This window comes from Emydura macquarii, unplaced genomic scaffold (genome assembly GCF_026122565.2).
Source record: "Emydura macquarii macquarii isolate MOO-44397 ecotype Brisbane River unplaced genomic scaffold, CSIRO-AGI_Emac_v2 contig_2205, whole genome shotgun sequence".
Classification (NCBI taxonomy): domain Eukaryota; kingdom Metazoa; phylum Chordata; order Testudines; family Chelidae; genus Emydura; species Emydura macquarii.
In genome coordinates, this window is record NW_027132342.1 from 12090396 (window position 1) to 12109345 (window position 18950).

General features: G+C 40.3%; 1 protein-coding gene across 1 annotated transcript in view; it reads left to right on the top strand.

Moving 5' to 3' along the window:
* Positions 1-18950, top strand: part of RFX4 (regulatory factor X4) — a 104259-nt gene that overhangs the window by 11724 nt on the left and 73585 nt on the right. The window contains exons 3-4 of the mRNA XM_067558991.1: positions 8687-8747; positions 15778-15901. Of these exons, the coding sequence (XP_067415092.1) occupies positions 15836-15901 (66 nt within the window). The 5' untranslated portion in view covers positions 8687-8747; positions 15778-15835. The remainder of the gene's footprint in view (positions 1-8686; positions 8748-15777; positions 15902-18950) is intronic.

Below are 18950 nucleotides of genomic sequence, written 5' to 3' on the forward strand. Positions count from 1 at the left end.
GTCAGACATGACTTGCCCTTGGTGAATCTATGCTGACAGTTCCTGATCACCTTCCTCTCCTCCAAGTGCTTCAAAATGGATTCTATGAGAACTTGCTCCATGATTTTTCCAGGGATTGAGGTGAGGCTGACTGTTTTGTAGTTCCCCGGATCCTCCTCCTTCCCTTTATTTAAAGACAAGCACTACATTTGCCTTTTTCCAATTGTCTAGGACCTCTCCAATCACCACAAGTTTTCAAAGATCATGGCCAATGGCTCTGTAATCACCTCAGCCAACTCCCTCAGCACCCTTGGTTGCATTGCATCCGACCCCATGAACTTGTGTATGTTCAGCCTTCTAAATAGTGCTGAACCTGTTCTTTCAGTACTGAGGGATGTTTACCTCCTCCCCATTCTGTGCTGCCCAGTACAGTAGTCTGGGAGCTGACCTTGTCTGTGAAAACAGAGTCAAAAAAAGCATTGAGTACTTCAGCTTTTTCCATATCATCGCTCATTAGGCTGCCTCCCCTATTCAGTAAGGGGCCCACACTTTCCCTGACCACCTTCTTGTTGTAACATACCTGTAGAAACGTTTTTTGTTACTCTTCACGTCCCTTGCTAGCTGCAACTCCAATTGTGCTTTGGCCTTCCTGATTTCACTCCTGGATGCTTGAGCAATATTTTTGTATTCCTCCCTAGTCATCTGTCCAAGCTTCCTTTTCGTGTTTAAGCTCACCAAAGATTTTGTGTTTAAGCTCACTGTTACGCCAAGCTGGTTGCCTGCCATATTTACTATTCTTTCTGCACATCAGGATGGTTTTGTTCCTGTACCCTCAGTAAGATTTCTTTAAAATACAGCCAGCATTCCTGGACTCCTTTCCCCCTCGTATTAGCCCCACAGGGGATCCTGCCCATGAATCACCTGAGGGAGTCAAAGTTTGCTTTTCTGATGTCCGGGGTCCAGATTCTGCTGCTCTCCTTTTTTCCTTTCTTTGTTTTGTCATGATCCTGAACTTGACCATCTCCTGGTCAGTGCTGCCCAGGTTGCCATTCAATTCTACTTCCCCTACCAATTCTTCCGTGTTTTGTGAGCAGCAGGTCAAGAGCTGCTCAGCCTCTAGTTGTTGTTCCTCCAGCTCTTGCACCAGGAAGTTGTCCCCGCCGCTCTACAAAAACTTCCTGGATTGTCTGTGCACTGCTGTACTGCTCTCCCAACAGATATCAGGGTGATTGAAGTCCCTCATGAGAACCAGGGTCTGTGATCTGGAAATCTCTGTTAGTTGTCTGAAGAAAGCCTCGTCTACCTCATCCTCCTGGTCTGGTGGTCTATAACAGACACCCACCATGACATCACCCTTATTTCTCTCACCTTTAAACTTAACCCAGCGACTCTCAACAGGCTTTTCTCCAGTTTCGTACTGAAGCTCTGACCAGTCATACTTTGCTATTTTACATACAATGCAATTCCTCCACCTCTTTTTCCCTGCTTGTACTTCCTGAAAAGTTTATACCCATCCGTGACAGTGCTCCAGTCATGTGAGTTTCCTCACCAAGTCTCTATTATTCCAATCACAGTATAGTTCCTTGACTGTGCCAAGATTTCTAATTCTTCCTGCTGGTTTCCCAGGCTTCCTATGTTCGTATACTGGCCCCTAAGCTAACTAGCTGATTGCCCTGCCTTCTTATGACTCAGGAGGCCTCCCCTGATGCACCCTCCTGGGGTCAGTCCTGATATTTGTGGCTTTTTCTTATGTGGGTACCTATTATTCCCCTTCCCCTCTCCCAATTTTTCACAGTTGCTATCTGGTCACCCTACCTGGCGCCCTCCGCAGGGCTGGAACTGGGAGCTGTGGGGCTGGAGCCTGGATCTGAATCCTGAAATCCCCAACCCCGAGCCTCCCGCCCTGCAGGTCTAAAGCCCAGCACCCCACAGGGCAGAAGCCCCAAGTCTCCAGCCCCACAGGGCTAAAGCCCCAAGTGCCCTCAGTCTACTGGCTGAAACCTGGAGCACCTAGCCTCCCCAGCCGGGGGGCTGAAGCCTGGAGCTCCCCCCCACAAGGCAGAAGTGTCCCTGCCTGACACTCCCCGCACAGTGGCTGAAGCCAGGAGCCCCAAGGCCACCTTCCCCTGCAGCTTGGAGCCACACCCTTCCTGTGCCCTGGAATTTTTATAGCATGTTGTGGGGAGGGCCTTAGAAAGAAAAAGGGTGAGAACCCCTGGCCTAGGGCCTGTGCAAATTCTATATGTAATGCAAACCAATGGATTTTAATAAAAATAATTATTTGTTGGCTGGAACAAAAACCTGTTGCAGATCCCTGAGGACATGAATTTGTCCAGTGTGGTTTAAGTTTTGAACCATAGTTTGCAGTTTTTTGGGTGAACTCCTATTTTTTTTACCAAGTATTCATATGGACACAAAAAATACCCTGTGTAGCCTCCTCTCGCCCACATATAGAACACAGGCTTGTAGTCTCTGTGGTTACCATAGCGCACAAGCTTGGAAAGTGGCTTTCGAAGCTCTAAGCCCCAGGCCTGAAGCCATGGATGTTTTGTCGTCTCTTGCAGCATCTGAGTAAAATATTTTAAGTCTTTATATATTTACTCAAAATGAGTGAGAGAAGCTTAGGAGTGAGCATGAGAGAGCATGCTAATGAGTGAGCCTCACAACAATGAGGGAAACTGGACGTGTTGGCATTTCAGCAGTGTGCCCAGTCTGCTTCTAAGAACAGTCAGACATATGGGGCAGGAGCTGTTCATCTGAAAACTCTGGAGTTGCTCAGCCTGAGATCATCCAGATCAGACCTCCACTCCCACATAGCCCCTCAGGGGTCCTATCACACCTGTTGGACTGCAAAGAGATGACATGAGGGGGATGGTATCTTCCTGATGTCCCAGCTTCTTCCCTGCTGCTTGACAGACAGAGACTCCAGTCAAAATTTCCAAGTGTCCACTAATTTTAGATCCCCCAATTTGTGGGTACCCCACTTAACACCCATAGGGCCTGTTTTTCAAAGCTGCTGAGCACTCTCAGCTCTCATTGACTTTGTCCGGAAGTCTGATTGAGAATTAAGAAGTCTCTAAAGCTGGACAGCCAAAACCATAGACACTTGAAAATGTAGGCAAAGCTTCCAGTCAGGGGGGAGGCAAATCCACTGTCCAAAGAAACTCCCAGGGGCAAAGGGGAGAGCAAGATCCCATAGTGTTGCCATGTACCAAACAGTATTTTTTTGGTTATGCACAGTAAGTGGACCCCATTCTTGACTTCCTCCTCTTACCCCTTCTCTTGCACCTTGGTAATTGCAGCACTGGTGGGGGAGACTCTGGGTCTTTGCTATGCAGTGAAAGAGAGGGGGGGGGCAGGCTGTTATATCTATTAAGAAAAATAATTACACAGATTTCAAAGGATTGATGTGAGATATTTCTCTCCTCATTGCTATTGCCATTTGGTGAGCATGGGGGCCAGAGTGTTCTTGAGATCTAATTGTCCCATTCTCTTTTCCACTGACTTGGACTTTCTGACTGCGGCCATTGAGTCCTTCACTTAGGTTCAGAGGGGGAGCAAGGCTATCTTCCATCTCTGCTCAGTTGTCCTGAAGGCACACGTCAGCTGATGTCAACATTCAGCACGCTGACTGCTGGATGTATATCACTGGGAGAGCAGACTCACTAGCTATCCTCCATCCTGGGGATGGGATGCTATTTAAAATGCTATGCAGCTGCTGTGCATGTGTGTATGTGTGCACATGAATGGGGATTGGGAGAGCCCTTAGGGCTTCAAGTGCTTTTCTGCAATTGCAGCCATAGAGGTGCTGAGAACTCTGATTTTGGAGTCATCTTGAGCCAAGACTTGCCCCCATTTCTATATTTTTTTTCTTTTACATAATACTTAGCATTCATTTAAATAACAGTAGTTTGTTTTACTGTAGGGCATTGTTCTGCAGCAAAGCAATAAAAGAATAAACACAAAAATAAGGAGAAATGACACTCATTATTATCCCATTGCTGTACAAATGGTTGCAGAACCTGACCTGAGGCGAGATTAAAACAGAATGTTCCATCTCCAATTTCATGTCAATTCTGCGAAATAGAAAAAATATTGTCTGTATTTCTTCTTATGAAAAGAAGGATAAATATAATGCAGGGCTCTGCTAGTCAATTAGCTAGTGATATCACAAGATTATACTGTATACAGTAAAAGTAGGCTAATTTGTACACTAAAAGGTATACATGCATATGTTTAATTTCATACTGATAGCTCATGTCCCCCTCATCACTCCTTTTTCAGGTGCAATTCTCCCTCCCCACCACACCAAAAAAAACAAAACAAACCCCACAAAAAAAAAAGCCACCCCTTGAAAACACAAACAAAATCCAACCTACCCCTCAACCTTTCCTTCCATGAGCCAGCCTTCTTCTCACTTCCCTTACAAAGTGTTAGAAAGAAATGAAAAAGGTCTGCAGGACTCATATATTAGTGTTCTGGAACCAACAACAGTCCCTTCAGATTTCAGTTTTTTTATTTTTATTACCAAAAATACACAATACCTTTTTTAACCTTACAAATCCCATTTATATCTTGTTTATTTTGCATCTGTAGAACACACGGATTACCATTGTAATGAAATGGCAGTGTTTAGAACAAGCACTTATTTGTGGCTGTGATACTACAATTATGAATTATCACCTTTTGCTTTACAAAAAAAAATTATCTAATTTTTCACCATCTTAGGCACAACCAGAGTTTTTAATGGTAATTTTCCCACATCCATGATAATTTCACTAAGTGAAAATAATGTACTAAAACAGGTAGTTCTAGAGCTGATGACAAAAAAAAATTCTCCCTTAGAAAATGTAGACTTTTTGTCCAAAAAACAAAAAAAGTCATTTTTCATTGATGAAAAATATTTGCCCAAAACCCAGACAAATGGAAAAATTTCAGTTTTATGACAAAAATGTGGTTTTGTTTTGAGGAAGCGCTTTCAGGAAAATTTTAGTTTTTATTTAGAATCCAATTTTCAATTAAAAAAAATCCTATTGATGGAAAAATTTTGATCACCATTAAACTCATTTCTTTACTCAGATATAAAGGAGGAATTAGTGTGTGGGCTGCAAAGTCTGAAAGGAGGAACCCCCCCAGGAGCAGACAAACCTGAGGAGAATGTTTTAGCTGGGGTTTGTGATATTATTGTTAATTTTGGTGTTAATAAAATTAAACTCCATGGAGGGGTGAGTTTGGACTATTCATAGTGTGTAGATTGTGCTTGGTATCAGATTGGATAAGGCACTTGCTCATAGCTTTTTACATGAAAACACAGCAACTAAATGGGTGGGTAGTGACTATAATGCTGTATAATTGAGATATTGGTAAGGCATTTTATATAATGCCACATGATATCCTAGTAAAAATTAAATCAAGTTGGCATAGATGAAAAGATAAGCATCTCAAAACTAGCTCACTGAACACAGACAGAATGATTTAGAAGTTATAATCTGGAGAGGGAGCAGTGTCCATTGGGTTTCACAACATCTGATACTTGTTCCTATTTTGTTTACCATCTTTGTTAATGAGTTAGACAATAAAATAGAAAATACTAATTCAGTTAATCTATGACCTTACAGCTGGGGAAGAATAAACCTAAACGTAACAGGAAGAAGAGGCTTAGGGATAAATTCTAGCCTCACATGCATAGCACCTGAAATATTAATTGAGGCCACCTTTATGCATCTGTTTATAGATTTTTATATCTTAAAAATCAGCCACATTGGAAAAGATGTTGGTGTGTAAAAGAAGCTAGCTAGTGCCTTATTGTAGGGGGACTGGTAGTGATATCTATATATGGCTTGCCAAACACTTTCCATTATGAAAGATTATTCTGACCTTTTCTTTGCGAACATCTCACCCCTCTATTGTTTGCAGAACACTTTTAATGTTTAACAGGAGGGATGTCCTCAGGCTACAGAAGTGCTGCTTCTTTGTCCAAACAATTCCATTTAGCGTTTGTTGAGATATAAACTGTTAAAAATGGCCATTTCCCTTCTCTCATTCATTTTCCCTCAGGAAAATGTTGGCAGCCTGCTGGAATAATAACACACACACACACATAAATCCAAAGACTATGTCTACACCAAAATGTTACAGTAGCACAGCTACAGCGCCGCTATGCACTGTTGTAGTGTAGACAATTACTACAGCGATGGAAAGGTTCTTCGGTCTCTATGGTAAATCCATCTCCCGTAGAGGTGATAGCTAGCTCGACAGAAGAATTCTTCCATCAGCCTAGCAGTGTCTACCCTGGGGTTCAAATTGTCTTAATGATGTCGCACAGGGCATGACATTTTTTGCAACTCTGAACAAAGTAGGTTAAGTTTACCGAACTTTGTAGTATAGACCAGCCCTGAGGCTGGGCTCATGCTGCCAACATCAAAGCTGCAGCTGACAGTGTTTTCAGAGTGTCTGGGAGATTCCAGAGCAGCTGTAGTGGGAGAAAACCAGATTGGGCTCCCCTCCCCCGACAAAGCACATGGCCCCTCTAGGAGCACCATGATGGGCAGAAACCAGCCTGGGGTGCACCCTGAGGGGCCAGCAGCATGTTTCCTCCCTATGCCTCCATGGACATCTCAAGGGGCTGGAACTCCTCAACTCCCAGGAGAGACAGAGTGTGTCAGTCAGGATAGGATCTGCCAGTGAGAGCATTGTTACAGTTGCACATAATAGATTTTGTTTTCACCTTTTCCCTTTTTCAAAAAAAACCCTGTGAAATTACATTTTTAAAAACTCTGTTAAACTTGTGCATCTATCCTGTGCATTGAATGAGGCAGATGTCCTGCGTGGAAAAAAGTAGTATGTGGTAATGTAATTCAAGACTGTATCATATGCAGATGCACAAGGGGACAGAATTAAAGTTGCACAGATGACCATGAATCTGGCATTTCCTAACTTTCAAGTGATAATGTTCCTTTAACATAACATAACTTCCCTTTAAGAAGTCTCAAATTCAACACTCAAAACATACAAAGGTCACTTTTGAAAATGTAGGCCTAAGTGTAGTGCTGTACTGTATTAAGTAGTGTTTCCCAAAGCGTGTCATGAACCCACCTGGGCTAGCTGAGTAGGAGAAGGGGCACAGGCAGATTCTACAGTTTCAGCTTTCATTTAAAAATGTTAGTCTTCAACTGTGATGATTTCAAAGAAAACTTTCAAAATATGAAGTGTGTGCAACTGAAGGAATGTAGGAGTTTGCAGAGAGTCAGAAACAATAGCTCCAAGGTATGAACTGAACCATTCATTTAGGTGGGTGCTAACTTGGATGATGATACTTTTAATGTCATCATTGTTAACTATTTCACTGCTCATCAAAGCATGTAAGAAAAGAGAGGAAGCCACTGTGGCCAGTTCTTGTGATTTCATCTAAAATCTTGTGGAATCTCATGTTTTTCTTTAATTCACAGCTCCTGAATTCATGTGATTATGTGAGGCTCTCGGATTTCATCTTTAAAAAACAATCCAAGTTTCTAGTCCTTGTGGTTGCAGACAGAGCCTGGAAAATGTGACATTTAATTATTCAGAAACCAGGGAGCAAATATTTATTGGTGGTGGTGGTTGTTTTGCTTTTGACTCATGGTTTTTGAATACTAGAGTTTGGCAGTACTATCGTATTAAGAAGATCTACACCAACATTTCCCAAAATGGAGTGTGGGGGAGCTGGAATGACTAGCCAGGAGAAGTGTGGAGTGGAAGATGTATACATTAAACTGTATAGCAACACAAGGTGAAGTGGTGCAGGCCAAAGTTCAGATAGGCTGACTAAATCAGGGGGTGAGTGCAGTCCTCAGGAAGTACCCAGTGAGAATAGGAAGTACCATTAAGTGTCATTCTGGCTTCCCACAGAAAGTGCCGGAAGGGTATTCCAGAGCGTTCTGACATGACTCAAAGGCTGGTCAAAATTGTGAATATTCTGTGTAGAGTCAATCCTGCATATTGAAGGAATGATCTATGGTCCATGTACTATTGCAAACTAGGCAATGAGGAACGTGATTATAGATACCTCTGGGTGTTCTGGTGACAACAGAGATGTACTGTACATTAGTTAGACATCCCTTCTGAGAGGGATTTTGATACCATGTAACACCTCAAAGTATGTACTACCTTTGCAAATCACATTTGCCCAGAATTATTTTAAATTTGTTTTTTAACTGTTATAAGAATTAATGGGACTTGAGGAACAGTTGCTCCATTAGCTTAAGTGGTACAGTAGTTGTGTGCTGTGCTGTTTAGAGTGACCAGATGTCCCGATTTTATAGGGACAGTCCTGATATTAGGAGCTTTATCTTATATAGGCATCTATTACCCCCCACTCCCTATCCCAATTGTTCACATTTGCTATCTGGTCACTCTGTAGTGCTGAAGGTCCCAGCTTCAGACTCTTCTAATGACCATGTGGGGAGTTGTTACATATGACATAACAATGACCCCTATACACAACTCCACTTTCATTGTCTGGGACTGATGCAAGCCAAAATATACATAGCTGTAGCAACAGGTATATGAACTAGTATGGGGAGACCATTTTTCATATTTCCAGAATTTAGCCAATATTTTTGGAAGGTTGTGAAGTCTGAGTGTTCTTTGAATAGATGGTTCCTTATCAGTTCATAAATGCCTGACCAATTTCCACTGAAATTACATACCATTTTTTATTTCTCAATAGATGAGGAAAAAGAAAATAACAGAGCATCCAAACCACACTCTACTCCAGCTACTCTGCAATGGTAAGACTCCTTTACAAAAACAAAAACCACCTTGATAATTCCTTATCATTTTCATGTTCTGTCCCTGATTAAAGAGATTGTGAGTCTGAGAAAACCCACAAAGCAATAGTGTTTTCACTGCATGTGGGCATTCTATGCAGTTACACCCTATATGATTATATGACTTGCTGGTTGTCCTATTATGCTTTTTGTACAGTGAGTATGTTCAGATACAGTTTGGATAAGTCTTTTGGGCAGATGTATTTGCCACCTAATCAAGGAGGGTCAATGATTTGTATTTTGTTTTGTTTTATTTGATTTTAAAAAGATAAAGGAAAATAAATGTCCAGGGTTTTTCAGGATTCAAGGCCATGATCCAGCAAAGCATGCAACCAGGTGCTTATGTCCATCCCTGTTAGATGCTTTGCTGAAATGGGGTTTAAATGGTTTCAGATAGAGGAGGAAAAAGAGCACAGGGAATTTGATGACTGTTTCACCTCACGTCCTCATCCCATCAGGGAAAAGGAAGACAGGAAGGAGCGAGAGGAGAAATTAGGTGGTGGGGGCAGAGAGGGAGAATGTTAAAAGTAGATGAGAATGCATTAGAGAATTATTGTGCCTTTTACTGTGAATAATTGAGTGCTGTTCCACATTTTCACACTTACTTACTTCAGCATTTTCATTTGTGTTATGACACAATCCGCACCATCCTCGGACCTCTATTTCCATAGCTTGTGTCTTCCACTTTGGTTGTATTTTTATTTTTGTTTATTAGTTTGTTTATTTCAGAGAGAGCTGTGGGCACAAAATGCCTTGCAGGTGGTGCTCTGAATCTGTTAGGTTTGAACTCTAGAACCGTGATCTGAAGTCAACTGAGACACTCATTGGACTTTGGATCAGACCCTTGGTGCCCTGTTGGCAATCAATGTCCCTGAACTTGTTTTAATTCTTTAAAAAAAAAAAAAAAACTTGAGAGGCTATTGTTATCTCCACTCTACTTCAGCTATAAGTACTTTACAGTGTGTCAGCTGAAAAATGGATTATTGCCATACAATACCTCATGTAGTAAAATGTTAGAATACTTATCTCACTGGGTCAGCCTCATGAGACCCATTTCTTTAAAGGGACATCAAGCAAAGGAGCCAATTTTCAAATGTGAGTACCCAATTTTGCACTTGGACACTTAAATTATCACTCAAGCACTCAAATACCCATTTTAGGTGTTTAAATGCTAATTTGAGCATCCAATTGCAAAACTTGGGTGTTGTAATTTATCCCCCCCAGTATGAAAATTGGGTTGATAGTTTACCGCCAACATACTTCACTGTTGACCTGAATGAATAAATTGCAAAGAATAATCTACCAATGAATTTGCCTCTTTACCTGCATGTGGAATATTCATGAGCAAATTGCAATTTCCTCACATTTATTTATTTGAAGTTTATTTAATGAAGTTCTATTTGATTATGGATTGATGTAGAGCAACTTCTTGTGAATATTCAGTGTTCTGACTGGAGGAACTCATTAAAATTCTGGTGCAAATACTCACTCAGACTTGCAAATTTAAATTACTGCATTTGACTCTGAAAATCACTTTCTGCAAATATCTGTGACAAAGAAAGTCAGTCTCTCGGATGTTTGTGGTCAGTGAATGAAAAAGCCAAATTAGTATGGCCAAAGAGAATTCATTAAAAAATGAAGAGTGAATATTCATAGATTTATTGTTGTTTTGCATTATTCACCCAATTTAGTTTACCTCAGTATAATGTAGGACACTCTATCTAAAATAAAATAGCCAACAGTACTTAGCAGCCACAAATTCAGGACATTGTGTGGTAGTGCCAGTTAGGAGTCTTTTTTCCCCCCAGAGGAGCAAATAACATAGTAGCCAAGAAGTGAGACTGAATTAGAACACATGCCAGTGATACCGCTCTCAAAAGAAAACATGCAAATACTATAAACAATATCCAGCCAAATACTTTCAAGCTTCCTCAGTTATAAAGGTTAGTAAATCCTTAAACTCCTGAGATATTGAGCTCTGCTGGAATGCAGTTTGCACAATAATGTCCATTCAGCAGCATTTGTCACAGAATCCTAGAATTTAGAAATGGAAAAGGCTTGTTACATCATGCAGTCTATCATCTGCTGCCTGCTACCAATACATTACATTATGTTCCCCCATGTTTATCTACTGAACACATTTTCCCTTTTGACTTTTTGCAGGGCATTTAATTCTTTCCATTCAATATTCCACTCCAGAAATATGGGAGGAGACAAATAGACAAAGCAACTTTCTTCTCTGTTTTTAAAATATACTTTTTTCTGGTTTAAAATTAAACAATTCAATTAGCTTATTAATTGATGACCCAGAGCCTCACAGTTTAGTAGTGTGCCACACCAGAGTAATTTGGTGTTTCCTCATTTTGTTTTTTGTCTTTGTATTATATCTTTGAATGTTGTTGGTCTCGCCTGGAGAAACTGTGCTACTGGCTATATTATACATGTACAAAAAAAGACACTCAAATATCTTGGCCAGCATGCTGTAAAGTGCTAAGCTTGCATGGTATGAAGATGTTGTTTTGCACTGTTCTAAAAAGCCTAACACATTAGCATCAGATTAACTATCATTATTATTTTTATTATGGTAGCACTTAGGAGTCTTAGTCATGAACTAGAACCCCATGTGCAAGGTGCTGCACAAGCACAGGACAAGACATACCTAGTAGTTTAGTTTCATATGTTTGTTTGACAGCTCTACCTGCACTTGCCTTGGACTCTGCCTTTGCATGACTGAAAGAGACTGAAGACCAAATTCAATAGGATACAGCCAAGTGTAAGCCTATGCAACTGCCATGGAAGTCTCTGAGCCAAATTCAGTGTTGACATAAATGATGATATAAATTACTCATCAGGCATAAGTGGTGAAATAAGGTCACTTGCATTAATTTAGCAGCTGGAAGCACCACTGGCTCTGATGTGTAGTGGTGCTTGTCACATTAAAGCTGGTTGTATTTCTAGTGTGAGATGCTAGCACCAGTTATCACATCTAATAAAGGAGAAAGAGTGTTGGATGAGGGAGGCAAGGAGAATAGCAGGGAAGAAAGGAGGAGGAAAGTGGCAGGAGAAAGGAAGTATGTAAATTATGTCATACAGTTTGTATTTCCTCCAGCACAGGGGTGTGCACAAGGAGGGGGCAAGCAGGGGCATAGGGCCTCCCAAAAATCTCCGTGTGTCCTTGCAGCCCAGGGAGAGAGGAAGCAGCAGGGCGGCTGGCTGCCAACTGAGTGTTCAAATTTAAATTTCTGCACATGCCCCTACTCCAGCCAGTTATCTACATGTATTACATATTTTTATCTGCAATTTTGAGTAGAATCATAGAATCATAGAGTTGGAAGGGACCTCAGGAGGTCATCTAGTCCAACCCCCTGCTCAAAGCAGGATCAACCTCAGCTATATCATCCCAGCCAGGGCTTTGTCAAGCCTCAGCTTAAAAACCTCTAAAGATGGAGATTCCACCACCTCCCTAGGTAACCCATTCCAGTGCTTCACCACCCTCCTAGTGAAAAACTTTTTCCTAATGTCCAACCTAGACCTCCCCAATTGCAGATTGAGACTGTTGCTCCTTATTCTGTCATCTGCCACCCTGAGAACAGCCTAGCCCCCTCCTCCCTGGAACCCCCTTTCAGGTAGTTAAAGGCTGCTATTAAATCCCCCCTCAATCTTCTCTTTTGCAGACTAAACAAGCCCAGTTTCCTTAGCCTCTCCTCATAAGTCCTGTGCTCCAGCCCCCTAATCATTTTTGTGCCCTCCGCTGTACTCTCTCCAACTTGTCCACATCCTTTTTGTACTGGGGGGCCCAAAACTGGACACAATATTCTAAATGTGGCCTTACCAATGCCGAATAAAGGGGAATAATCACTTCCCACAACCTGCTGGCAATGCTCCTCCTAATGCAGCCCAATATGCTATTAACCTTTTTGACAACCAAGGCTCACTGCTGACTCATATCCAGCTTTTTATCCACTGTTACCCCCAGGTCCTTTTCTGCAGAACTGCTGCCTAGCTCGTCGGTCCCCAGTCTATAGCTGTGCATGGGATTCTTCCTTCCTAAGTGGAGGACTCTGCACTTTTCTTTGTTGACCCTCATTAGATTTCTTTTGGCCCAATCCTCCAGTTTGTTTAGGTCCTTCTGTATCCAGAGTAGGATCTTAAGAGTAGATTTGTCACTGATGAAGTCCAGGTCCCTAACATTTAAGATAGTGGAAACCCTCCTCTCTAGAAGCAATATGCATTGAATTGTAGAAATGGGAAAGAGAACTAGCAGTGGATGCCAAAGGAGTGTCTGAATGACTGGCAGTGTGGCTTTGCATGCTCTTCCAGGAAATTATTTTTTTTCCCCTTCACTTTGTAGATGACACAAAATGAGATGAAAGGCTTAGAAATGTGCCACTATTGCCAGAGACCATAATATAGTACTGAGGAATATCTCTATACACAGTTGAATTTTATTGTAATGGCGTAACTATAAGAAGACTCAGTATCCAGGGGTATTCCCCCACTCCTTGGTTTATTCTTCTGTATTACCTGAAAAACTTGCCTTCTGCTAGGCCCATTGCTATCAAAATATATCTCACTGGTCTCTGGTGAATTACATTATCAGACAATCAGCTGTAAAATAAAACATTTGGCAAATTGCTTTTTGTCTGTCTGTCTCACTTTTCAGATTGTAAATTCTTCAGGACAGGGACAGACTTCTATCTTGTGTGTTTACAGGGCCTGGCACCTTGGACCATGACTGAGGCTAGGGCTTTTAGGTGTGACCAGAATACAAATAAATATTATGCTGAATTAAAATCTGCTAATCATTTTTATATTCTACAATATCCATAAAAAGGACAAGGAAAGGGGAGAAAAGAAGATTGAGACATAGGCCTTCCTTGGTCTAGTAATTCCATCAGTAAATAAAGGAATTAGCTAAAGTTACATTGCAGTAGCTTGCAACTTCCTGTTGCCTCTCATTTAAAAATAAATTCCATATGATCAGATGCAAAATAATCTCTTTTAATCTAGAACTGTACAAGTACAAAAGGGAAAACAGTAATAGGGGCAGATAAAATTCTTTCCTATAGAAACTAGGGTTTTTATTGCAATATTATAAATGGTACAAAAAATCTCATAGTGAATTATTGGATTGCTTTATTAGGACACATATATTTCTGATAATGATTTGTTAGGTAGCAGATTAAATCCATTATCTTTCAACAATGCTATAGGATGACGCTGAATTGAAAATATGATAGTTGTTAAATAACAGGCAGGAAGATAAAAGAAGTGGAGCAAGATGGGGTTTTTGATCATTAAAAAAAAAAAAAGTTCAGGTACAATGACGCATTCTTCAGTGTGAGACTAATGACTCCCTGTGAAAGAGAGGAGAAAAAGAGAAAAATTCATCAGATATGAACCGAAATAATTAACTGCTTTTCTTTCTGTCCTGTCTTAGTCAGGAAAGCTGACATTCCAATTAGCAGCTATAGTATAGAAATGAACTCACTGGGTTTTGAAAAGAGGTCTTGTTAAAGGCCTATGAATTTGGGGAAAGATGCCGTGATGATATCCCTGTAGAAACCAAGGAAGAATAGATGTTGTCCTTACAAACCGATTCCATTCATCCAGCCAGATATCTTATTAAAATAGTTTGCAGTCACAAATGGTCACAATAACTGACATGGAGGAAACAGCTGTGATAGGTAGTGGAAACAGAGAAACTAGTTATTTGGAGAGAGCTGAATTTTTACAGGTGACTACTTAAAGGGCCACATTTTTCCTGAGCAAGTATTGATTCCAGCAATATAATTAACAAAAAAAAAAAAAAAAAAAAAAAAAGAGTGTATCCTTTCTGACCCTCCTTCAGCATACTATAAACATGTGCATAGGAGCACTGAAGTCAATGGGACTACTCATGGGGTTTCAAGTTAGACATGTGCTTAAGTATCTTCCTGAACTGGGACCTCTATCCTTTGGAAAGATCAGCCCTCAGGAAATAACTTTCAAAGCAACATGTTCTCAGATTGACAGATTTATAATTATTCAGATATATGGAGAGTTTTATGTTTTAAAGGCAAAGCGTGTGTGTGTGTGTGTATAATCTCAATATGTATATTTAAAATTAAATATATTGTGGGGAATTATTATTTTCTATGAAGTAAAGCAGGATGATATCTTTATATTGTATTCAGCACCTGGTAGATTCTTCTGACTCTGTGCTGTACAGCAGCATCTGTAAGAAACTGTTAAATGAAACTTCATGTGTGGAGATCCTTACATTGAAATATGTATTTTATTTTAGCCACTCCTGTTTCCTTTATGTAAAGAATCTTGCAATCAGACAGAAGTGAAAGTATTTAAAATATTTCAGGATGTTGATGCTGACACTGGCTTTGACTCATCATCTAAGGCAGGGGTTCTCAAACGTTTTTTTGCTGGGACCTCCTTTGAAAATATTTCAGGTTGTGATGACCCGCCCACAAAAGTGATGACCCCCTCCCATACCATGCCATCCTTACCAGCATGCATGGGGGCTTACAGCTTGTGACACCCCCCATAATAACCTCGCGACCCCCTTTGGGGTCACGACCCCCAGTTTGAGAACCCCTGACCTAAGGTGTATCCGAATGTTGCCACTCAGTGATTTCTTCATTGTGTCACTGTGAATTCATTTGTTTAACCCAATATGCTGTTAAGTTATGATATAATACTATTAATTATTAAAATAGCACCTAGAAATTTCAGTCAAGGATCAGGGCCCCAGTGTGCTAAATATTGTACAGAAAAGTAACAAAGAAGCCAATCCTTGCCTCTGAGCGCTCACAATCTGCATATCAGACAGGATGCAACAGGTAGACAATACAGACAAATAGGGTGGAGGTGAATTGGAAGGATGAGATAACAATAAAACAGATAAAGGTTAGCCAAAAAGCAAAGGTCACAGTTTGTCCTTAAGTGTGCAGCCAACATATTTGCAGTTTTCTTTGTTTGGTATTTGCTTTTTAAGGCTGGAGGAGAACTATGAGATTGCAGAAGGCGTTTGCATTCCTCGAAGTGCTCTCTACATGCATTATTTGGACTTCTGTGAGAAAAATGACACGCAGCCTGTTAATGCTGCCAGCTTTGGGAAGGTGAGTCAAAACTGCGATAATAAGCCTTACTACCTAACCTTGCTCAGGTGAGATTTTGATATTTAAAAGAATAAAGGCTTTAACCTCAGGAAAACTGTTACTTCAAGTCAGAGGTGTTGATGCATCAAAGGAATATGGTGTATATTAAAACTCCAAGAAAAATGCAAAGTATTTTAAACACTTGGAAGGTAAGGATTGCTTCTCACCATGGTTAAAGTGCAAAATGCATTTTTTTTTAAATTGGTTGTTTGTATGACCTTCCTGTCAGTGGCAGCCATTTTGCTTCAAAATGACATTTATGACATTGGCAACATGGAAGTCAAATACAGGAAAGTATAAATAAATGTCTGTTATTCCTTAATATTGCTTTAACAGTGATAATAATTTTAAATGCTAATCAAAAATTAAGGTCATAAAAACTCTTAGTGTGGACAGAAGTGCACATTAATTCTGCAGAAATATTGAAATGCCCATTGACTTCAGTAAAGTTACTCCTGATTTACACCAACATGAGTGAGAAGAGAACAAGGCCCATTAGTCTCAAAATATAGGTCTTGTGTTGGCCTTCAGTGACTGAGTGAATTTCACCCACAGTACAGATGTGATCAATAAATCTATTAGTTGTGTATTTCAGTACCAAGTTTGTGGGGTTTTTTTAAGAACTCCCAGTAACCTGGAACATTACCAGATGTTTTTACTTTTTGAATTTGCAGATAGATGGGTGTTTTAAGTACAAAATGGAATTATGTCAATTTTTACTTAAAAGTGGGAGTCATTCAACATGCTGAAATTTGCCAACCATTTTTTAAAAGTTTATAAGTTTCAGTCTGAAGCTAACTTCAATGGAAGCTCGTCTAATTTACTGATTGTACAGCAGTGCTCTATATTTACAGAATCAAAAATGTTGCTGGTATGATTTCCTAACACAGAAGCTAAAAGAGGAGAAAATATTTAATGGGATATTTTCTTCTGTATTTCCTGTTTAATTAAATAGTTTAGTGAAGCAAGTAAAATGTATTGTGTGGCAACATTACAGTGTATTAATTGCCATAAAGCCCTAAGCAGTTAGGTTGACATTGTGTTAAAATTCTGTTTAGATATTATAGTAAATGAAAAATTATTTTTGTTCAAACTTCTGTTCATTCTATTTGCTATATCATTGCTAATAAGTGGTTATTACTGTTCCAATGACTAATTTAGAAACAATGGGAGTTAGTAATACATTTTGTTACCTAAAGATTGACAAATGTGGCACCCAGCTAAATTTCTATTATACCTTTTGTTGCCTCTACTAAAAATGTCTGTAAATCATGCATAAGCTGTAAACGTTTTAAATTGGCCCACCAGGAAACAAATATTGTTTGCCTGTCTGAGAGGTTACTAGTGTGGTGTAATGTTTCAAAGTGAACTGATCTTTCCAGTCATGTCTATATTAGGTGAAGAGGGCATTTAAACCCTTTCCCTTCCCCCTAAACATTAGTTGGAATACTTTGAACTTGCAAAGCAGGTACAGTTGTCCCAAATGCAGACCCCACAAAGATCATCCTTATCACTCCATCTTCTCATGCAGTGTTTCATGTGTGGAAATTACCCCCAAACTCATGTTCCCAGCAACAGGGAGAGGTGCATCAGGAATCTGAGTGCACTGGTACAGATAAGGTGGCGAGGCAGCAGGCTATCTGCAGGGATCTGAATGTAACAAAATGGCTCTGTTCACACCCATTTTTGCTCTGGGAGGTACTAAACTGTTACAAAGACCAGTGAACAAACAATCACTCCATACAATCAATGACTCTGCAGCCGATTTCTCCTTTACTGTAGATACACCCAGAGAGCGCTAACAAACTGAGCTGCTGTTGCACGACAGCTGGAAAAGCACTCATTTTGAAAGTGTGAGCGCAATAATGCCTTGGAAGCGGGGCCATCCTTCCAGGCGCAGTACAGTACATGCCAGCTGAGGGTTTCCATATTTAGCTTGCTGAACAGAAACCCGGACACATTTGGCCTCATTGCGACTCATCAGTGCACTGCAGCTGTTCTCTCCTCCAGAGAAAGGGGTTAGTTGTTCTGTGAAATCTTTTCGTGAAATTATGGACAGTTCGCCTTTGAGTGGATCTCAGTAAATTTATGATTCATCTTTGAACTTTGTGGGCAATGCTAAACATAAGGGCTCCTGCTTTATTTATTTATTTATTTATTTATAACTTGATTGTCTTAAAGCGCCAAGCTCTCTGTCTCAAGCTAAAAATGGCCAACGGGCAATGAGTAAAAGCCTAGCACACTACTTCTGATTCAGCTATTTCTTCTTGATTAATAGAGCAGCACTGACACCTCCGTGACACTTAAGGTTTCATTTATAAATGCCGTTTTGGGGGTTATGTGACTTGCCTGTGAATGTCTAGTTTAGACCAAGACTTGGCGTTCAAGTTTTCAGTTCAGGAGTGCCTTTAAAACCTCCTTTAAATGGAATATAAATGGAGACAAAACTAAAGGGTGTTCAGAAAAGAGCAAGAGAAGTGATAAGGGAATGGAGAAGCAGTATTACCATAAGAGAGATGATTAAGAGAGTCCTCAGTGGGACTTTGGCTTCTAAGTGACTTAGGGTGTGTCCACACTAGGAAAAAGGGTGAGGTAACAAGTAGTTAAAAAACAACTTTTTTTCCTGCTGAAAACCAGGCTATAGGCACTTTTGACATTTTTACCTGTATAACTTATCTGAGCAATGACTAAAGAAGGACAGACCTTGACTGAAGCTGAAATTCAGGCCTCAGGGAAGTCAATGGCAAAACTCTCAATGATATCAGTGGAACCAGGATTTCACCCTAAGAAGCAGGCAGCATTTGTTAGATTGGTACTGCAGCCAGGGGGAGGGGATAGGGAAGGATTTATCTAGGAATAATGGGGGACAGTTAAGAAAAATGGAATTTGGGCTGCATATGAGGAAAAATTTCAGACTGTGAAACAGCCGCCAGGCAGAAGTCAAGGAAACCCTATTTAAAAAAAAAAAAAAAAAAAAGAGACAAAGGATTCAGTGAATCAAAACATTTAA